The 22,380-nt window shown below is 31.0% G+C and overlaps 2 protein-coding genes across 2 annotated transcripts; one reads left to right on the plus strand and one right to left on the minus strand.

Annotated features, from left to right (window-relative positions):
• The first annotated feature begins 4,973 nt into the window (after positions 1 to 4,973).
• Positions 4,974 to 5,928, plus strand: LOC140767477 (uncharacterized). The gene has a single exon (XM_073107403.1). It carries the CDS (start codon positions 5,070 to 5,072, stop codon positions 5,655 to 5,657), a length of 588 nt encoding a protein of 195 aa, XP_072963504.1. The 5' UTR covers positions 4,974 to 5,069; the 3' UTR covers positions 5,658 to 5,928.
• A 6,323-nt stretch (positions 5,929 to 12,251) lies between these two features.
• Positions 12,252 to 15,585, minus strand: LOC140767317 (uncharacterized). The gene is made up of 9 exons (XM_073107177.1): positions 15,288 to 15,585; positions 15,001 to 15,170; positions 14,729 to 14,910; positions 14,342 to 14,626; positions 14,160 to 14,218; positions 13,998 to 14,034; positions 13,818 to 13,889; positions 13,180 to 13,504; positions 12,252 to 12,891 (listed from the first exon to the last, which is right to left on the minus strand). Exons 1-9 carry the CDS (start codon positions 15,400 to 15,402, stop codon positions 12,490 to 12,492), a joined length of 1,647 nt encoding a protein of 548 aa, XP_072963278.1. The 5' UTR covers positions 15,403 to 15,585; the 3' UTR covers positions 12,252 to 12,489.
• Positions 15,586 to 22,380: the final 6,795 nt, after the last annotated feature.

Below are 22,380 nucleotides of genomic sequence, written 5' to 3' on the forward strand. Positions count from 1 at the left end.
ATGAAGAGATGGATCATAATTCATAAGCATACATGTAGAGAAGAAAAATACTCTGCTTTCTCGGAAGAAGTATAGGTTAGTTTCAAAGATTTTATTTATATCATGTGAATCTTCTCCTCTCATAAATCCTCATAGGATAGAATGAATTACCAAATGCATCATTAGCTGATATCTGTGTTCAGAAAAAGTTATAGATGTCCTGTTTTACAAGTGAGAATAATAAAATTCGACGGTAATACTGCAGGCTGAAACAGCTAGTTGTAAGTATCTTCAAAACTGGCCCTCTTCTATTAGTAGGTGGTTGTAGTTGTCAACTTAATTTGCTTTTCATGAGCTCTGGTCTGTTAATCTTATGTTGGTTGATGATGCCCTTGGCTAAAAGAACATACTTATGAATGGAGTTGCCAGTTCTTTCTTGGTATTTTTGAAGTCAGAAGTTGGCAAACATTAGTTGGCTATGAATCAGATTGAAACCAATTGATTGAAAATGAAATATTTGTTTTGTAATTATGTTAACTAACATCAACCTTTGGCATGATTTGTGCTAACTCATACTTTATGAGTGATGCACTTCATGCTTTGGTGATTGATGCATATCAAAGTTATTGTATAAGAGACCATAAATTTTCTTTCTATACCAAACATCTCACTCCAAGGACTGCATACATTTATTTACTAGATGTTATAATTTTGCTTGGTGAATTATTTTATTTTTTTTAAAAAAGTATATTGTCTGTATCTAAGTATTAGAAGCACATGAGACATTGGAAGAAACCAAATTGATGTGATAAAATTTTCTTATCACTACAAACTCTTAAGGCCTTTATACGGTAGAATGCAAGGTAGTATGCATATAATATTTATTTCAACTACATATATTATAATTAGTGCAATTCCTTGTGATAATAAGTTATGATGTTAATTTTTGTACTTTATTTGGTTTGGTGCCCCCATTTTAATTTCAAATATACCAAGGTAAGCAGGTGATTGTTATCAGCATTCAAACAACCCGAGGAACTTTGATACAATTTTGAAAAGGATATTTATACACTTCTACTCCTAGTATTTTGGAACATTACAACATCACAAAAGGATATTTATACACTTCTACTCCTAGTATTTTGGAACATTACTACATCACAAAAGAGAAGGCATTAAGGTGAAAGTTTGCACTAGATTGGTCTTTCATTTGTTATCTTCTTTTGTTTCGGAGTGAGATCATTGTGATTTAAATTATTCTTTAGTAGATATTAATCTTGAAACATAATCAGTAAAAGAAGATTACTGATTGAATAAATGTCATAATTAACTCTATTATAAAAAACCCATTGAATAATTATCTGTATGTGATAAAACTAATGACATGATGGTGCATGAAAGAACAAGGAATGCACAACTTTGAACAAATACCCATGTTCTCATTTATGGATGATGAATTCTTTCATCATGCACAACATTGTGGTTTTTATATATAAGAATATATTTCATTGGTAATTTGTTGAATAGTTATGTTAGTTTTGAGATTATTTGTTATATAGTTTATACAACATTTGGAAACTTCAGTAACCTCTGGGATTGTAGTTCGTTGTATTTTTTTAGTTATGATAAATAACCCAAGTTGGGGTTAGGGGTGTTATCGAGCTTAATCTTAAATATTAAGCTTGGATTGACATTAATTCAAACTTAATCTAATATTAAGCTTGAATTGATTAAATTCAATTTCAAATAAAACCTAATTCAAGCTTGAATTAAATCTTGAAAGGTTCTTACTGAATTAAATTAAATCAACCATGTCACCAAATTAATTTGTTATTACCTACGATCAATTACAACTTGATACACAAGTAGAGAGAACGAAGAAAGTGCTAGAACCCTAAAGACAAGCTCTACACTTATATGAAACGTACTAAGTAATAATAAAACAAAGTCTTAAGCAAATAACAACAATTACGAGAATTCATATATAATAAGGAGTAGAGCACAGACTGAGTTAGGGTTGGTCTGGTCCAAAAATATAGGGTTTGGATAACGCCTAACCCAACGAGGTTGGGGCCAGATCGATCAAGTTCAAATTTTTTAACCTGGTTCAATTCATGCTTATATTGTTGCGCATGCCAATTGTGAGCGGACAGATAGGCTAAGTGTTAATTGATTTAGGATCCTCTTAGAAGTAAAATAATCTTTTCGGAATCCATTTGCATAATTATCCCCTTGTATAGTTATTTTCCCCTTCCTAATCTTACCCGATAGTTTTTGAATCTAATTTTCATTTTTCTAACTTATATATAAGACCAAGAGGTGACAATTCTAGTTTTTTTCTGTCTCCATTTTCGGGATTTTATGTATGAAGTGCAGACGGTGGATCAGGTGTGAACATTTAACCAAATGCGTCTTGGGAATCGGCAATAGCTGAGATTGTGGCTATCATAGTTCAAGCTACGTATGGGTGGCGTAGTTAAATTTTTTTTTTCACTATTGCATGCTTTCCTTATTGATTATTTTCATTAATAATTTTAAGAAATTAAAATAAGAATTTATGAAATTTAAGTCTAATTGATATAGATTAGGCTAATTATAGCAAACCGACTAGGCCTTAATGGGTGAGTTATTATCTACGTGCCTTAATGGACAGGTTGAATGCTACAGGCTCAGGGCGAGTCAAGCATGAATAAGATTTGACCTAAGCTGGTCTAATAGACTTTCGAGTCCGACTTCAGCCTAATTTTATCGATTTAGACATGGACGGCTCTGGACCCGTGAATTTTTTAGCACTCCTAAACAGAAGAGATAGAAGAAACAATCCAAAGGAACATGTTATACCTATCATAAACCATAATAGGATGAAGAAATTAACATATTTGATTGTCCTACTTGTAAACCAATTGCATGATCATGCTTCCCTTCCATTTCCATTTCCATTTCCACTTTTTGTGCCGTGATTGTAGCTCAAATAAAAAAGTCTATCTCCTGAGTTTTTGTCATAATAATTCATCTCTCTGATAGCACTTGTCTTTTCCTCTCAAGGGTGGAATTTCTCACTCTGCTTTATATCACATGAGTCTTGGACTCTTTGGGTCTCTTAGTAGTCTTGTGGCATATATGTCACAATTTGTCTCCACTCACTAATGGAAAGAATCCTAACTATATAAAATATACTATAATTAATCTCTGTTTGGTTGCTGGATAATACAAATAAATATGGGCAAATTGCACTTTATTTTTTATATATTGTTTGGCCTAATTGCAAGTAGTACTTTGTATTTTTAATTAAAGCACTTAGCCTCAATTCAAAGGGCAACTATTATTTTGTCCATCTAATCTAAAATTTAATGGGTACTAATCATTGGTGTCAACATTTTTCGCCAAATGAATATATTAAAATGACCAAAATACTGCTTTCATGGGTTGATATGTAAGGTTAAAAATATTATTTCATATCTCTTTTAGCGGCAGACTAACAATTGCACTTTAATATGAACCATGAGCATTAAGTATTTAAATTGAAAATATATGATGATTACTTATAATTAAGCCAAATCACAGGGATTTAAAGTGTAATTTTCTCTAATAAAATTTTTAATATTTTGTAATTTTTTTCATTATCTTAATAATACTTTAATTGGATCTAATTTGCATTCTTTTCTAATTAAAAAAAAACCTCAGATTACATGTGAGTGTCAAGTAATCAATGTTAATCTCTCTGGGAATCATTTTACCCTTATTTTAAAAGAAAGAAAAAAAAAAGAATAATTAACTGTAAAATAGTTTTTTGATGTTTTTCTTTAACACCGTCGGTCCGAGGGCGAGATGTTTTTATCCCTAAATAAAATTATGAGCATCAATCTCTTCAAATCATGATCTTTCTACAAAATGTTATATCTACTTCATCTCATTTATCTTCAAAATTTCTTATAATAATTCTTCATTAACTGATAGCATAGTGGAAGGGATCACATTCTTGTGGTAGTGTGGAAGGGACAAACAAGCACATGGTGTGCTGTAAGTTGTATAGATAGATTGAAGACAATATATATATATATATATATATATATATATATATATATATATATATATTCCAAGTACATCAAATGGAAGTTAGAAAGCAATAGTTGCATAGTTGCAGTAGATAGTGTGAAGGAATTATAACAAGTTTATTATGAATTTAATATGTATATATATATATATAAACCTCAATCTGTGAATTGATGTAGAGTGGTCCCTTTGCTTGCAATTTTGATCCTTAGAATGAGGAAGAATGAGACCAAAATCTGTCACGAGAAGTTGTAAGAAGGTCCATTTTGCTCAAAGGAACTTGGCCTTTTCTTCCTTCTTTTATATCTATGGAAGCTAGAAAAAGAGATAAAATTTAAATATGTAAAAGGTTTACTCTATTATCTTGGATCTAGAGCAATAATGCAATAAAATCAGTGAGAGTACTAATGCCTGACAAAGTTATTTTGATTCTACTAAAGGGTTGGCAATTTCTGACCCAATTTGTTAATTCCATAGGGGACTGAGATCTTGTGTTTTATATAATCAGACATTTTTAATAGGCCCCAAGATGTTCACTTAGTTAAATGGGTGGAAGTTCCTTTTATCTTTTAATTGATAGCATAAGTCTGATGAGATTAAAAACTTAAGTTATCTTTTAATTTATATTCAGATTGTTCATCCCATTTATAATAAAAATCTCAGCCAAATGGAAGCAATTCTGTTTGTTAATTACTCTTACTAAAAATCTAAACTTTTAAAGAATAATATTTTTTATATTTTATATGCTATGACTACATTCCAAGACAAAAGAACTCCATACGAAAATATTCCAATTCCATCACTTCATCTATAGTTCCATGAAGGCAAAGGCTAGCATATATGATCACACTCCAACCTATCCTCTCTGGCCTCACACTCTAATCTCCCACTATTTTCAAAAACAACCAAACAAATCAATCACAGTAGTTAGATCTAAAGACCCCACCACATTCATCAAGACTCTCACTATCCTATATATATATAATATATCATCCCACACTACCAAAAGTTAATTTCAACCAAGTTCACAGCAAGATATGGATTGGTACTCCTGGCTCTCCAAATCCACCCTTGAACCCTCCCTTGTCTATGAGTACTCCTTCATGTTCACACAGAATGAGCTAGAAGAGGAGGACATAGTTCACTTTGACCATGAGTTCCTCAAGAGCATGGGCATCTCCATAGCAAAGCACAGGCTGGAAATCCTCAAGCTAGCCAAGAAGGAGAGGAGGGTGCCATCTGATTCCATGGGCAAGCTTGTCACTGCAATGAGGAGGACCAAGAAGTGCCTCTCAACCTACATCCACAAGTTTGTTCATTACAAGAGATCAGCAATCATAGTCATGCCAAGAGCTTCTTATGGTGGTGATTGGAGGAGTGGAGGAGGAGGAGGAGGAGGAGGCATGCTGAAGAGGAGCAAGAAGCTGATGCTGCTACAGCAAGGGAGGCTGATGATCACTGATGGAGGTGTGAAGGTTGCTATGTCTTCCATGTCGCAGAGCGCGAGCCCGATGGTTCGCAATTGCTATCAGATTGGCGAGGGAGACGATGAGGAAGAGTACTGGGGGAGTGAGGCTGATGATAGTAAATGGCATTCAATGTTTCAGAATATGAAACCAACCTGAGAGCTTTTCTTTTCTTTTCTTTTCTTTTTTCTTTCTTTTTGGTTGTGTGTGTTTCAGAATAGACTATTTAAGACTGCATAGGAGTTTGTTTGTGTAGTTAATTAGTTGCATTTGTGTGTCTACTGGATTTCTTTGCCGTTGCTCTTGCTGATGTTGTGATTCTGGGGAGTTTAGATAAGAAATTAGAAAGCATACTTAGAAGTGGAGAGAATGTAGTAGAATAATCCTACCAAATAAAGAGGATCATGTTGTGATTCTGAAGAGTTTAGATCAACTGCAAAGCAAAGCTTTTCCTCTTCTTTTTTTTTTTTTGTCTAAAGATATAGTTAAAAGTGATTTTATAGTAAAAATGAGTAAGATATGTCATAACTATTCTTCACAAAATAAATTAAAATTTTCAACTAGGGGTTGTTATAGAGCTACAGATATGTCATAACTATAAAGTGGGTTAAGTGTTTCTTTGGGTTAATTATATTTGCCCTCTTAAAATTATCACTATTTTCTACGTACACTTTCTATATTTTTTTATTTTTACCACAAAGACTCGGTGACTTAAAAAAAATTTTAGTTCAAAAACATAGTTATTATTATTTTTTTCTTAGTTAAAGAATCTATATGAGATATATGTAAAAAAAAAAACTATGATAGTTGAGGTAACTATCTTTTCATTTTATTTTCATGGGGTCCAATGGGTCTACTAGACAGGCCCAAGTGGTCAGATTTTAAAAACTTGATCTAAATCTGACTCATGCACTACAAGAGTATTAATTGGTTGAAATTTTGTCTGAAATTTTGAAATTACACATTATTTTTCTTCTTAATTTAAAGAATATTTATCTTATGTGGTCCTTAAATTTATGATCAATCTTCGTTTAACTATATAATGTTATGAACTTGGGTTGAGTAAAATAGACAACATTTTTCCTTTTAATCTGTTGAGTATCACATAGATGTGATCATCCGGTGCGCTAGGCCTATCGAGCCAACCAGACCGGCTACTGTGTTCGCCAACTCATGCGCTAGTGGCTCGTCCCGAGCCGAGCTAGAATAGTCTAGCTTTGTTATTGCCCATCGACCCATGAGAGAGCTGGCTAGCAGAGACGAGCTGAGCCAGGCTCTGCCTACAAATTTTCAGAATTTTTTGTACCATTAGTTTCTTTTTAAAAAATATTTCAGTTCCTCTTTTTTTTAGAAAAAAATAATATGGTAAAAATTTTTTAAACAGTATGGAGTACTATATAGGCGGGCTAGGCCGATCACCGATGGGAGAGTTAAGTTTCTTTAAAAACTGTAGCAATATGGGCAAGCTTAGTTGATGGCCAAAACGGGCAAGGTTTCATGCGGGTTGACGACTTCTAGACCATACTTTCGGGTCAAGCCGATGGATAGGCTTCTGAGCTGGGACGGACGGAAAACGGGCTAGCTCGTGCCGCCCACTAGTAGTTTGGGTTTGGGCTGGGCCGAGCAAGGGCGAGCTGGGTCGTTTAATCAGGTTGAGTATCACATATGAGAGATAAGTAGTTTTATATCAAAAAAATAGAAAGAAATGCTCTAATAATTATTTCACCTGGATTAGAATTCTTTAATCTTTTCTTATGTTGACACATGGCAAAGCCATCATAAATTTGACCACCCAGACCAATGCTCTATTATTTCTCATATAATTTAAATTATTTTTCAAAAAAATTATAGGCTAAATGGATTGGACAATATTGAGGCAAAATTCCATTTACAAGCCCAAATGAGCTTTATATCAATGCTTTAACTAAACTCAATGCATCTCATACCATTCTATAACATCTATATAAACTTTCAACATTATAAAATATAAATTTTATAGCATAAGGGGTCGGATTAATTTTATAGTCCAATAGTTAAATTATGTACATAAAAAAGTTTAAATTACTCTAAATTCTTATATAATATGAATGATCTTGAGTCTACTATTATTTTTCTCTCCTTTTTAGCTATTAAACTATCATAATTGAGTGCCAAAAACTATAATTTGTTATTTTAAAATAAAATAATTATATTTATTTATTTCATAAGGAAACCTTATCTAGTATGCAATCTGATAATAAATATATCAGATATAAAATCTGAATAAGTGCAACAAATATAACATGCTATATATAAATTTCTACACTCAGAGGACCAAAGAAGTAGAACAAACCAATCAATTCTCTCCACTTATCACACACCAAGATCACACCATAATTTGGAAAAGGATGGCACTAACTTTTAATCTAATCTTCTATCCTTAGCCTAGAAGTCATCACCCGTTTATGGACAATTGGAACAAAACAATTAGCTTGAAGAACTTTCCTACCTTTTGAGACATCTTCTGCATCAAATGATAGAAGGAAGACACTCACTTACCCAATCCTACATCTCCTACTTAATTCCAAATAATGAACAAATGTCTAAAAGTAAAGGATCATTACAATACTCCTACTTCTTGACCACCACCACCACCACCCCCATTAGTACTACTCATGAGACAAAACCTTGAAGGCCTAGGCTGGAAGTTCCTCCTCCGGCTGAGATCCCGGCTCGCCGGCCGGATAATTTGCATGAGCAGAACCCTCATCGATTTCATCTTCGCCTTCTCCTTCTCCTCGGCCGCTGCCGGCCGGCGGGAGGTCCTGTGCATGCCCCTATGGAACATGCACCTGAAAGAGCCAGGGTGTGAAGTAGGTGCACAAAGGCAAAATCTAGTGGTAGAACTACTAGTTGAATGATGAGATTTGGACTGAGATGAGGTAATGCCATTGGAAGAAGCCATGGATGGATTAAAGTGCATGCTGGTGTTGTTTATATTAAACTTGCAATGGTGGCCATTGGGCTAATCCTTAGAGGCTAAGGAGATGGACGCGTGTGTTTGTCATCTTTAACATGTGTTAAGTTGAACACCACTGTTTTGTTGCTAACTGTAACTGAAATGGTGGGCTGTTATTAAAAATAAAATAAAAAATTAGTCCAAGATGGTAAAGGATAAGTTTTTATTTTTAAATCTGATAAGCTAGTATGGTTCATTAAATTTATCACTTTTGAGCATTAGTTAGGATGAAGATAATAAGGGGAAAAGTATATTTAACTCCTCATTGTTTTTGTCCAAATTTATAGTCAAATATTTGCAAATCTCTAAGTTTAGAAATGGGAGGAATTTGAGGTGAAAGTAGTATTAACTATTAAGCTCATTAATTTTCATGGAAAATTTAGTTTGTCAACTAATTACTATATATTAGAAGGTAGTCTTGTTTATTTTGTATTAATTTTAATAATATTTTGAGCTATATATACAATATGAATGCAAACTTCTTCTTTTTTTCTTTGTTTTTTTTGCTTGGGAATTAATCTCAAAAACAGAAAGATAGTAGCAACATTTACCTGTTTGAATAAGCTCTTAATTAACTACAAAGTGCTTCTAATTCATCTCCTTTTGGCATCTATTTTGACAGAGGTATTAGGAGTCAATTGCTGATTAGGGTTATTGTCACACACACTAATCCTCTTACAAACCTTTGAAGATGAGAAGTGTAATATATATTCTAATCCTATGGATGGCCCTTGAAATTAAGCTATTCCATCATTTCATCTAACAGAATTGATAACTTTAACAAATGATGGATAATGACCTTTGATTAGTCTTTCTAGTTAAGAATAGCAAAGAATTTGGTACTACTGACTGGTTTATGGACAAAGATCCATAGGTCTACTGAAAACAGTGGGTATTTTGAATTAGTGACACAAACTTGTACTGGTTTTTTCTTGGAATTTCATTTTCTAAATCAATGAGATGCCTGCTTGCTTAAATTAATTAAACTGATGAAGTGTTCCATTTTTTTTTAGTTTGACCTTCTTTTGAGGACATTACCTATAAGGTCATTTTACTCGGAGAAACATAGACATGTCAACTAGAAAGGTTAATCAAATGGCTATCTTATTTTTAATTATTTTTTCCTTTTATTTTTACTAGAATAAAGCTGAAATAATCTTCAAAGTGCCTGCGATTAATCATGCCACAATCACATGATATTTTTTCGGCGGAAATATTAAACGAGCGGCTAACAGAAGAAGCATTTGAAAAATTTAGATAATTAAGAGAGTAGAGATGCCAAGAAAAAATAAATAAAGAGTTTAATGTGAAAATAGAGAATAATTCAGAGAGGAGATGTCATCAAATTATAAGTCTGTATATCAAAATACTATGATGATTAAAAAAAAAAACAAGATAGTAAAGAATATAGACATTTTTCTCATATTTTCACATGAGTCCATTATTTGTTTTACTTACTTAGAATGCCTTCTCCACTAGTTTTTTTGAAAAATAGTTCATTTACTAGTTCATTCCATTGAAGATAGGTTACAATAGAAGTTGACGGGCGGGTTGGTCCACCCTTTGCTACATTTGTGTAAGATAGCAAATTTTGCTAGACAGTGAGCAATTAGGTTATCATTTCTGCTACTACAGCAGACTCTTTATAACAAGGCCTTTGAGATCCAAAGAAGGCATTCATTTAAGAGGAGCTATTTGTCAATTTGATATTTCTAGAGAAGGATTGTTATGGTTGATGGAAGGGTTAGGGCAAGTGTTGGATAGATTGGAAGAAGGATGATGAGAGGGCCACTCCTAAGGGACTATGGTGATTGACCGGTCGAGGGAGATCAGAAGCGGCGTCGCCGGGGATTGAGGGAACGGGAGCGAAGAAGATGAAGGAGGCAAGGCAAAACTAAATTCTCAATAATCAATAATCAATCCTAATTTTGATTGCCCTCGGTCGAACTCGCCCAACCGCGTTCGAACGCACCGTGTTCGCTCTTCTGGATTTGCGAATGCGATGCAGACGTTCGAACGCGCGATTGAACGCGCCTGTCGGTATTTGCGAACGCGATGCAGGCGTTTACAGTGCGTTCAAACGCACCACGTTCGAACGCACAATACACTTTCTTCACCCACGTTCACAACCCCGTTCACAAACCGCGTTCGAACTCATTCCACCCGCATTCGAACTCATTCCACCCGCGTTCGAACGCGACTTACAGAAAACTTATTTTAATGAAAATTAAACACTAAAATATAAAACAAAAACACTCCTAAAGTGAATCCATGCTCGAGACGATGTCGGTGAGGTCCGAATCGTATCAACAGTCATTGAAGATCTAGATCTTCTTGCCCAAGGCCAACTTGCTTTCCTCCTTAATCACCGAAAGAAGAGCTACTGATTCGCCATAAATTGCATCCTTGCAATAATTTAGGAAAATTGCTTTTCCCACACCGATGGGGGAGGGGTACATCGCTAGGGCAATGCCAATCCCTCTAATGTTAGATGAGGTATCAGACCAACCAACTATGTCTCCTTCGTTAAGGAGAAAGTGGTTAGTGAGAGAATCAAGACTGATTGCGGCAGCGGCGAGAAAGGTTTCAAGTGAGTAGTTCACGTTGAGATCCTTGAAGATTGAGTCCGCCATGTAGAGTGCAGGTAGGGATTTAGCCTTTATTTGTTTCTACACCTCCAGATTGACCTGAGAACAATGAAATGGAAATAAGTCCGTGGAATGATAAAAGAGGTATCTACATGTTGAAAGGAAATTATTATATGCTCTACAATGTATCTTTCTTTTATGGTCTTATTGCAATAAAGAACATGAGGAATTTCTACCTCTGCCATCATCTATTGTTCCATTGATTGGTCATAGGTAGCATAGTCTTCTTTGATGGTTTCCTTGACTCTGTTACACATGAATAATTTCGTTTTCACCTCTGAATTACAACTCATTTTTTAACAATGATTCTTTAAAGTATTTTTTTTTAGTACACAATACCCTCCTCCTGGGCTACTAAAAGTACACCTCTTAATATCATGAATTAATTAGAAAATTAATTAAATTTGTGTATTTTTATTAACATAAAATTCTATTTTGAGTCGTATATAATTTACACGTGCATATAAGAAGTAAATATTTTATATTTGTATTAAATAATTATCGTAAGGTAATTTATAAATAAAAATATATAACAAAAATCTAAGGGAAGAATATGGTGAAATATTATAGATATACAGACAGATATATATTCCATCGCTATGAGTGGTTGCGTTACTTTCAATGATGCAAATAGCAAGATAAATATATTTAATTTATGGCTTATCGCCTTCATGGAATCATCTAATAGAGAAATAATCATATATAAAGTGTACCTTATCCTTTTTCTATGTTCTTACTTCAAACTAATGGCTTTACATATTGGGATTCGTTTTATATATTGAAATCATTGTACTATTTTATGGTTAATTTTGAAGGAATGGGTGGGTCTTAAAATTAATAATTGCATATAAATGATCATTATACTATCTTTCTCAAAGATTAGGGTGTTAAATATGTGTCATGGAGTTCTATAAAGTATGGATATTTGAATCCTGATATGAATCCTTTTGTACTCCAATGTCAAATTACATTAGATTAGTTCCTGAATGGTTTCAAATAACTTATGCAAGGGTAAGTTATGCACTAAATGACAGGAAAATGAGGCTGAATTCAATAAGCTAGAGTACATTCATACAACACCCATACAAATTATTCTTAATGTTTTTCTTTTCCAACAAAAGTAATTTCACTTACTTCATTTGAAACTGGTATAACAACTTTGGATCATTATCAAAGAAACAATGTGCATGTCCAGTATAAAGAAAAAATAATTACATACAAAGCATTGTGTTTCCCAGAGATTGAATACTTTATGAAACTAAAATTTGAAGACCATGGTACATGAACTCAAAAGAGTTAGACGTGCACTCGAATGCAATACGATGTGTTTTATATACTGTTTTCATCAACTTGGGCTCCCTAGTAGTGCCTTCTCTTGTATTGATGTTTGATCGGATCGAAAAGAGAACTGCTTGCTATGCTCGCGGTGTTGTCTTTCACGAGAATAAATGATCAAAAAGATCAAAGACAACATGGCAGAAACAGAGGCTATCAACAAACCTATGTATACACGCTCGCTGTAATGCCTCAGGCCAGGACAATTATTGTCACTAATGGATTTAAATGTCTGCCTCACAAAAGTGCAGTCTGATAAATCTGCAAGCAGTGGTCCACTGTGATATAATCCATTGCTCACATTAACTGTTGTTGTGAACTGAGCATACATCTTTGGAGTAATTCGGCCAACCGTTTTGCATATCTCAGCACCAGAGACAACTGAGGCAATACATGTATAACCCTCCCATACCTGCATGCAGAGGCGAGAAAGTTAATTCGACAATCATATCTTTAGAGTTTCCTTTTCTGCTTTCAGAAAAGTGTGAAAGATTATAGAAGGGAGAGAGTTAATTTAGATCTGAAATCATGATGGGCTTTACAGAAAAGTTGATTCTTTTAAAGGTGTCTCTCATGCATGAAAACATGCCTTTTGAAATTGTCTTTTCATGCATGAGAAGACGCCTTTTGAACTTGTCAGTTAAAGATTTGATTTTCCAATTTGCTTACATAATGATTAAGATAATGAACATAGCCATACCTGCTGTGCATTGTCAAAGCTAAGCTCTCCAGTGACACATGTGCGATTAGTCATGTCCAGCTTATATGGATTGCAGAGAATGGGCACCAAAGATCCAGACTGGTTGAAATACAGTGGTGCAGAACCAGGAGGATAATTGATGTTGGAGATATTCACGATTACACTATTAAGAGAATTTACTAGTTGGTAGATAACTTCCTTGTTTCTCTTCATAGCTTCATCGGCGGTGGCAGCATCAACACAGGGAAGAACAGCATCTAGTGAAGTATGTGCATGGGGGTGGAGGACCCATTCATCCAATGCAACACAAGTGTCTGTGAATACACTGATAAAGCAAAAAGAGAGTCAGGTTATTGGTGTTGTCGTATTATAAATTTTGATCATTTTCCCCCACACTTTCTAGATGTAGAACTCAACAATTATATCTGAATTATGTAATATTATGTGGTTGGTGGCAGGAGTTTGGCAAATTTTAATTTATTGAATCTTTGTTACTTTATCTAACCTACGAACACAGTTCAATAAAGGTTCATCAAGTAAACATTTCCTATCAATTGAATTAAAGACAAAGATGTAAGGTGAGATCCTTGATGATTTAAGAAGAAAGTAGTCATTATAACAGAACAGAGAGAGCTTACTTATGCAAAAGAAGAAAAATGCCACACAAGATAAATGTTCCTGTAACAAGAATCCATCCAGCAAGCACTAAACTGCAACATATTAAGAAAAACGTTCAAATCTTTGTGAGAAATTTATAAATGATAGGATAAGAATGAAGACTGAAAAAAACATCATTAGGAGAGACCATGTGTACTTACATGTACACAAGGAACTGAATTTCAGGTAACAAAAGCACTGTAAAACAATTAAAATTCTATTAATCAGAGATAATTTGTTAGCCAATGTGACAACAATAAAATACTGCAGAAAACAGAAATTTTATATCTTTAGTAAATAGAGAAAGTGAGAAACATGCTCACAAAATCCAAGAAATGCTAAAACTAGCATCACAGCTGCAACAATGATAAGAACCAGTCCCCTGAAAAAGGAGTAACAGAAGACAAGCTCAGTAATTCATGCGACTAGAAAATATATAGGCATACCCAGAAAATCTAGGTAGAATATGAGAAAATTGAGGTAATCAAAGATTCTATATCCATACAAGGAGTCCAACACATCATGAATATCATTGGAGTTGCTCGATGTATGAGAAGCAAGATCATTTGCAGACGCATTAACCTTTCCCACGATTTCATCGATCCTACCTTGGACATCAGAAGGGAGAGAAATCTGATCTATCCCGACCATCTTAGCAGCCACCAAATAATTTGAGAAACTTCGTAGATTGGCCACCGTGATATTTGACTGCCTGAGGACAAAGTCTGACGTAGTTGATGTACTATCATGGAATTTGCTCTGTCCATTGTACAAGACAATGCATCCAATGCTAGATGCATTAAATATGGAAGAAAGAATATGTCAATATAAATTGATCGAGCATATCTAAGGAAGATGGATCCTAAAGAATAACTAGAACGAAGTAGTTTACATTACAGCAGCAGTGAATGTTATGAGCAGTATAAGGGAGAAGGCATAAGCAGCTGGAGAATAGGAATAATTGCGGCGTGGAAAGCAGCAGTAGCAGCAGGCGATGAAAAATAAGGTCAATCCAAAGCAAAGGAACCATATGGCTGCAATAGAAAAGACCGGAGCCGCGCTAAAACCAACAGACTGCCGCAAAATTCAAGCCAGACAATTAGTCAAACATCTTAAAGGCAAGAACAAGAGGAATATCAAAAGAGTAAATGCTGAAGAGCTCACAGCCCAGTAATGCTGGTTTCTAATATTCCAACCCCCAGTATAATATCTGAATCCATTCAAAGGATCTTTTCTTTGTGTTCTATCCGCGGCCAAGATGAAAGAGGTGTTCGCTTCAGAGATTCCTACAATTGACCTCCTCAAAGAAGCCACCAAACCATTTCCATCTCCTCCTATCACATCAATGCACATAAATATCAACTTCTCAGAACGCATAAAAGAGCCTCCTTTCCATTAGACAAAAAGAAGAAGAAAGAAGTCCTCCATAGAATGCAAAGGTAGGGGAGCACCTGATATGAATGCATTGTGAAGCCCAGAAGCATTAGATGAGGGCGGCGATACGATGAAGACAAAGATGAGAAAGCTTAACAAGACAACATAAGAAGGCATTTTGTCGAATACCATGCCCTCTTCCTTTCGACCACTTTCTCTCTCTCCCAGTGCTGTTAATTGTACTGAAAAAAGGAGCAATCTTTGGAGAAAGGAGGCATTGGGATGGATTGCAACGCCTTATTTCCATTTCTTCTCCACAGAGATGGAGATAATAAATTATAGAGTGGTGGGAGAGCGCTCCCCTGGTCATCGACTCTAAACGATGACCAGGTAGAGCAATAACTATCCTTTGCATTTAAAAAAGGCAAATTTGCATATAACATCCTTTTTTTAACAAAATTACGGTTTAGACCCTATATTTTCACTATTTATAAATCGACCCTATAATTTAGCAAATATTACCAAATATAAGCAGAAAACAGTCTGTTAAGTAAAAAGATTTTATTTCTTATTTTTAAATGACTAAAGTGCCCTTGGTATGACTTAGTTGATAATTTTTTTATAATTTTTTTAGTATGATTAACTTAGCTTAGGTTTATTTAAGTTTAACTAATAGATCTAACAATTTAAGGACTCGATAATAAAATCTAGGGTGTTATATACAAATTTTTCTTAAAAAAATTACGAGCTAATAGGACTTAATACTAAATTTAGCTAATTTTTTGAGAAATTTTGCACATAACACCTTATCTTTTAATAAAATTATAATTTATACTGTATATTTTAACTATTTATAAATCGATCCTTATGATTTAGCTAACATGTGCAGAAAAACACTATATGTTAGATTTGAACTAACACCATAAGAATATTTTGTTAAATAAAAATATTTTATTTGCAATGACTTAAATACCCTTATTATAGGTTGAGTTTAGTTGAGTTGGGTTTATTTAGTTGGGTTGAGTTAGCATAGGTTAGGTAAGTATAACTTAGCTAAGGATATTCTCGTAATCTTCCTATTATAGTTAATTTAATCTAGATATTTAGTTAAGTTTAACTAGTTCTAAGTATATTTGCTAAATTATAAAGTTTGATTATAAATAGTAAAAATATAAGCCGTAATAATATAATTTCTTTAAAAGATAGGGTGTCATACGCAAAATTTCTAATTTATAGCTACATTAATTCAATTTTAAAAGAACTTAGAGCCTTCAACCGATGGGTTGTTTAGATTTAATTATTTAAATTAATCCAGGTACAATATTTACCTAGAAGTGGTTAGTATTATTTATCATTTTCATATAAAGTATTCTCATAAAGAATCTTAATTATTTGAATTTACTTCTATAACTAAACCAGACACACTTACTTAAATATGTATTTTTTAATTATTAATTTAACTAATTAATGATTAACACCTACTTCATATACCTTATATAAATCTTCTTCAACCTACGTTAACCTGCACGGTTCTCGTAGAAATTATTTTTAGTTTTGCCGTATAAGACTTTATCACATTTATAATAGTTATAGAGATATATAATTTAACGATGTATTATAATTTAGTATTATTTAAAAAAAACCGGTAATATTTAGTGGTAAACTTTCATTTGCTTAAGTGGTGAATTTTAGTAATCATTTGTTATTTTCATTAGGTTGATCAAAAAACTAAATAGTTTAAATTAGTTCAATAATTTGAATTATGTTGGTCAAGTTAGCACACTTGCTTGATAAAATAGTTGATCTCAATCACTTTTTAACATTTCAAGGTTTCACATTTCACATAATTCATCCTTTATAATTTTTTATGATATTAAATGATATTTATGGAAAGATTATGTTTGATCCTCTATTGCCACTAATTTTAAATTATATTTTTAATGTTGCGACACTAGATACCAAACAACTTAAGAAGATCGCTAGATTTAAAAATTTATAGTAGTTGTTAGATGATTATTTAACCCAATATATTAAACAATTAAGTAGCCCCTAATACATCATAAATGCTAGATTATAAAATGTGCGGCTCATTACACTGCACTAGATAAATAATATAAAATATAGAGCAAAAGTGGGCTGACGAGATTTGAATATATAGTCTATAGTAAAATTGGCTTTGCTATTATATTAGATAACCAAAAGCTTAAGCTGTTAGATAATAGACCAACAATATATGTCATGTCTTTAATAATAGTATAATTTTATTTAACTAATAAATTATCATTAATAATAAATATCGGATACCTAGCAGATAGGAAACAATCGAGAAAATTTCTAAGAAAACTATAAAAATAAAATTTTATTTGAAAAACTAGTAATTTTAAAACACATGAGTGTTTAAATTTGCTAGTGAATAATATAGATTTTCTAATAATTATAATGTAGTTGATATATGCCAATAATTTTTAAATGAATTATGTTAATAAGAAATATTTAATCTAGATTGTCCTATATAATTAATTGAGTTTTTACGTTTGACTAGGAAAATTATTAATTTTATTAACTAATTCAACTAATAGTAGTTTCAACTGCCCATGATACTATTGTAGTAAAATGTGAGTTTTTTTAGACTCCAATCGAAGGACAATAAGATGTGTAGATAATGACTCGTTACGATTTATAGAAGGGCTAGTTTATGTTGTCCAGCCTATTAAACTATAGAATATTATTAGTTAACTAAAAAAAAATGAGAGTTTCACATCATTTATATACACACCATAAATAAAGTAAATACATATTATTATTGTTATTATTATTATTTGTTATATAATTATGTATTTGCTCTTACCTTCAACATATTAGCAGCAACTAAAGAGATATTTTCGGAGCAATTATAGTGCAAGTTTATTTAATATATTAGTAATCATAACTATTTATTGGTTAAATTTATTTAAATAACTATCTATAATATTTTTAGCTAACTAAGTGTTGGATAACCCGTTACTTAAAAGCTTAAATTATTACTAATTGATCCTAAAACTTAAATTGTTAGGTAATGTATTGACTATTGAATATTGATAGTATATATCAGGCATTTGATAGTAAGAAAATGGTTAATTTCAATTACTACTTTTGAAAATAAATTATCTAGATTAGATTGTTAACTAATCTATAGTTCAATTTACTTAAAAAAATGGTTAATTTCACATATTTAACCAACTGATATTTTTTACATGTTTTATATATTTCATAAGACAATCTCTCAACTAATATAGAAATATTTTAGTATATTTTAAAATAAGATTGTAAGATTAAACTTACAGTTATATATTGATAAGAAATTTTTTTTTATTGAAAAAGAGATGTGATTAAGTCATGAACAAATATATTTGAACTTATTTTAGCCTATTTCTTATAAAAGTCGACCTAGTTATTCTATATACATATTGAGGAGAGTTTACTCTTTTGTTCAACCTATAATTATTTTAGGATTTATAAGAAAACTAGATTGTTATGTTATTATTTAACATAACAAAGGTAAACTTTAAATGTAGATAATAAGATATTAGTTTTATATGAATTATTATTATTGAAACTATTTTATTTGTCTTTCTAATTTAGATGTTCATTATATTAGTAGTTAATAAAATATTTTGACTGTTATATCAATTTAATATTATTTAAAATATTTGTATTATTCAACAACTAGGATATACAGGTTTAGTTATCTAAATTAATTGAGATGCGACATTTATCTAAAGAAATAGTTGATATTATTTATCGTTTTATGTTGAATATATTGATTAAGAGCTTAAATTATTTCAATTTACTTGTGTGACTAATTAAGACAAGAAATTTAATTAAAAAATAATATATTCTAATTATTAATTTTAATTAATAATGGATCAATATTTTTTACATAACTCATATAAAATTCTGTTAACTTGTATTGATATGGACTCATACTATGGTCAGTTTTTATAAAATTATATTTAGCTTTTTTTTTATCAGACGTCATCACATCCATAATAGTTAAAGAGATATTTTAGGAAACTATTACAATTTAGTGTTGTTTAAAATGTTAATACTAAATTATCTCTATATTCAATTACGTAAATAATCAATTATATTTACTTAAAAAAGTGGCTAATTGTAGCTACTAAATTCTATTTGAATCATATTGGTCATACATCACACTTGTTTGTTAAATTGGTTGACCTCAATTATTATATAATTTTTTCAAATTTAATATTTCATATAATTTTCCTCTATATAAATTTTTATGGATTATCAATTAAAATAACAAACTTGAACAAAGTTAAATCAAGTCATTTATTGCCACTAATTTTAATTTATATTTTATTACTTTGTAGATTACTAACATATTATTAATATTATTAATAGTAGAGAAAATAGTTAAATTTAAAATTTTATAATAGTTATTAGATAACTAGTTAACAGAATAGGTTATGCTGTTGGTAACAAACTAAGATCTTAATATTGCACGTGGATAAATGTTAGGTAAATAAAATGTGTAACTTACCATATTTTAAAATAGATTATAAAAAATAGAGAGTAAAAGTGGGTTGATGAAATTTGAAACTCTAAAAAGCTCTAATACCGGTATTATTAGATAACCAATTGACTTGAAAGCTTAAATTAGGTAATATGCTAATAATATATAATATGTCTTTAACAATAGTGTAATTTTATTTAAAAGATATGTCATCATTAACCATTAAATTATATAGATTATCATAACTTATATAGTTGAAAATTTGTATTTGCTCACAAAAATAATTTATTTTAGTATTTGTCATTCAAAATTAATGTATTTACAACAAAAATTTAAAATAAGTTTAGTATGAACAAATATAGTTAATCTTAGCTCTCATACATCTTAATTGCTTTGAAATAAATTTTTAAAAATATTTTCAAACATATGTGGTCAAAAGTTTATTTAAATAATAAGTGGTTGTAAGTGTTGAATAACTAGTTGACTTCAAAGCTTAAGTTATATCACTAATTGGCCCAAAAGCTTAAGTTGTTAGATAACGTACCAATAATATATACAATATCTTGATATTATCCACTTTTTGAGTGAATTATATTAATCAGAGAAGTTATTGATTTGGATTGATTTGTTAACTAATTTAGAATTTAATTTACTTAAGAAAGTAGTTAATTTTGTATACATTTAACTAATTAGGACTTCTTACTTACTTTATATATTATATAAAATAATATTTTAACTAATATAGTAATGTCTTACTATATTATAAAATAAATTTGTAATATTAAATCTAGAGTTGCGTGTTGATGAGAAGTTTTGTTTATTAGGGAAAAGATGTGGTTAAGCTAACTACAAATAGATTGGCTTATTGTGATTCATTTCTTAGGAGAGTTGCCCACTTTTTTGTTCAACCTATAATTATTTTATAAGTTTATAAGAAAACTCATATTATTGTGCTATTATTTGATAAAGTAAAATCAAAATTTTAAATATAGATCATAAGATATGTCGCACTTGCTTGATAAATTTGTTAACTCAATTACTATGTAAGTTTTTAATGTTTCATATTTCGTATGATTCATCTTCGTTATATTTTTTTGTGGTCTATCTAGTTGAATTGACAAAAATGAAAATATTATGACCACTTTTGGCCACTAATATCAAGTCATATTTTTATCATTATATCTAATATATTAGTAGTAGTTAAAAATATAGTTAAATTTAAAATTTATAATAGTCGTTAGGTATCAACTAACTTAAAAGCTTAAGCTGTTAGGCAACAGACTAATACACTAATACTACACGCGGATAAATGCTAGATAATAAAATATGCAACTTACCACACTACACCAAAATAGATAACAGAGAGTATATAGTAAAAGTGGCTAGTGAGGTTTGAAATTATACTCTAAAAAAATTGGCTCTAACACCAAATTAGATAATCAATTGACTTAAACCTTAAATTAAATAATATATCCTAATATATATCATGCTTTTAACTATAATTTAAGTATCAAATTGTGTAAATTATCTTACGTAACTAGTTGAGAATTTGTACTTGCTAAAAAAAGTGGTTCGTTTCAGCCTTTGTCATTCAAAATTAATGATTTACAATAAAAGTTTAAAATTAACTTAATAAATATAATTTGCTAAAGAATAATATATATATATATAATCTTAGCTCTCACATATATTAACAACTTTGAACAAAATTCTAAAAACTTTTTTTGACCTAACAAATGCTAGGTTTAAATTCCTAAACTAATTAAAATTTTAATTTGTATGATAATGAAAACCAAACTTTACATGATTATCCTTATATTGATTCACTTATAAAATAATAAGAAAATGCAAGAAAAATAATAGTATCATCTAATTTTTTAAAAGTCATACAAAAGTTTTTAGTTATAGTTGACTTATTTGATTAAAAAATATTCGGTTAGAATTGATTACATGCAAAGCCTAACAATTGAATTGGGTTGTTGGTTAAGTAGAGTAATTAGGAATAAATAAATCATAATTGAGATAAAATTAGAGCATAATCATTGACTAAATAACTATGAAATAGAAAAGAGTGAGTAAAATCAAGCATAATGGCATGCTAATCACTATTCTAAAATATGGTATCATGATATTATTCAATTTCTCTTGATTAATCTCCCTCTAATTAAAAATTATTTTTAACCTCAATGCACTTATTTAAACACAGCTATAAATATATTTCATGGATCAATAAAAAATCATACATATAACTACAGATAAAAAAGAGCACTATGTGTATATCTACTCCTTTTCTTAGAAAGAAAACGAAGAGAGAAAAAAAAAACATTACCTATGATTATCAAAGGCCTATACATGGTCCAATGAAGCAATGAAGATTAATTCAATTTAGTACTTAGTGTCAGGCTAGAATTTGAAGCTATTATGATTGGATTAATGAATAGACCATCAAGTTGACAATATTAGGACCCAATATGATGAAACAATCTAATACCAAATTTAAGGAAAATTATGTGACCCTAATTTTTATTCAAGTCTCTTGCTTAATTGATCATTAATTGCCTTACTTTCATTCAAATATTATGGGTTAGGATACCTACACTATTGTGGCCCAAAATGTCTATATTGTTATGGCCCAATCTTATGCTTAAAAGTTC

Source organism: Typha angustifolia, chromosome 9, assembly GCF_048772165.1.
Source record: "Typha angustifolia cultivar Huaian chromosome 9, ASM4877216v1, whole genome shotgun sequence".
Classification (NCBI taxonomy): Eukaryota; Viridiplantae; Streptophyta; class Magnoliopsida; order Poales; family Typhaceae; genus Typha; species Typha angustifolia.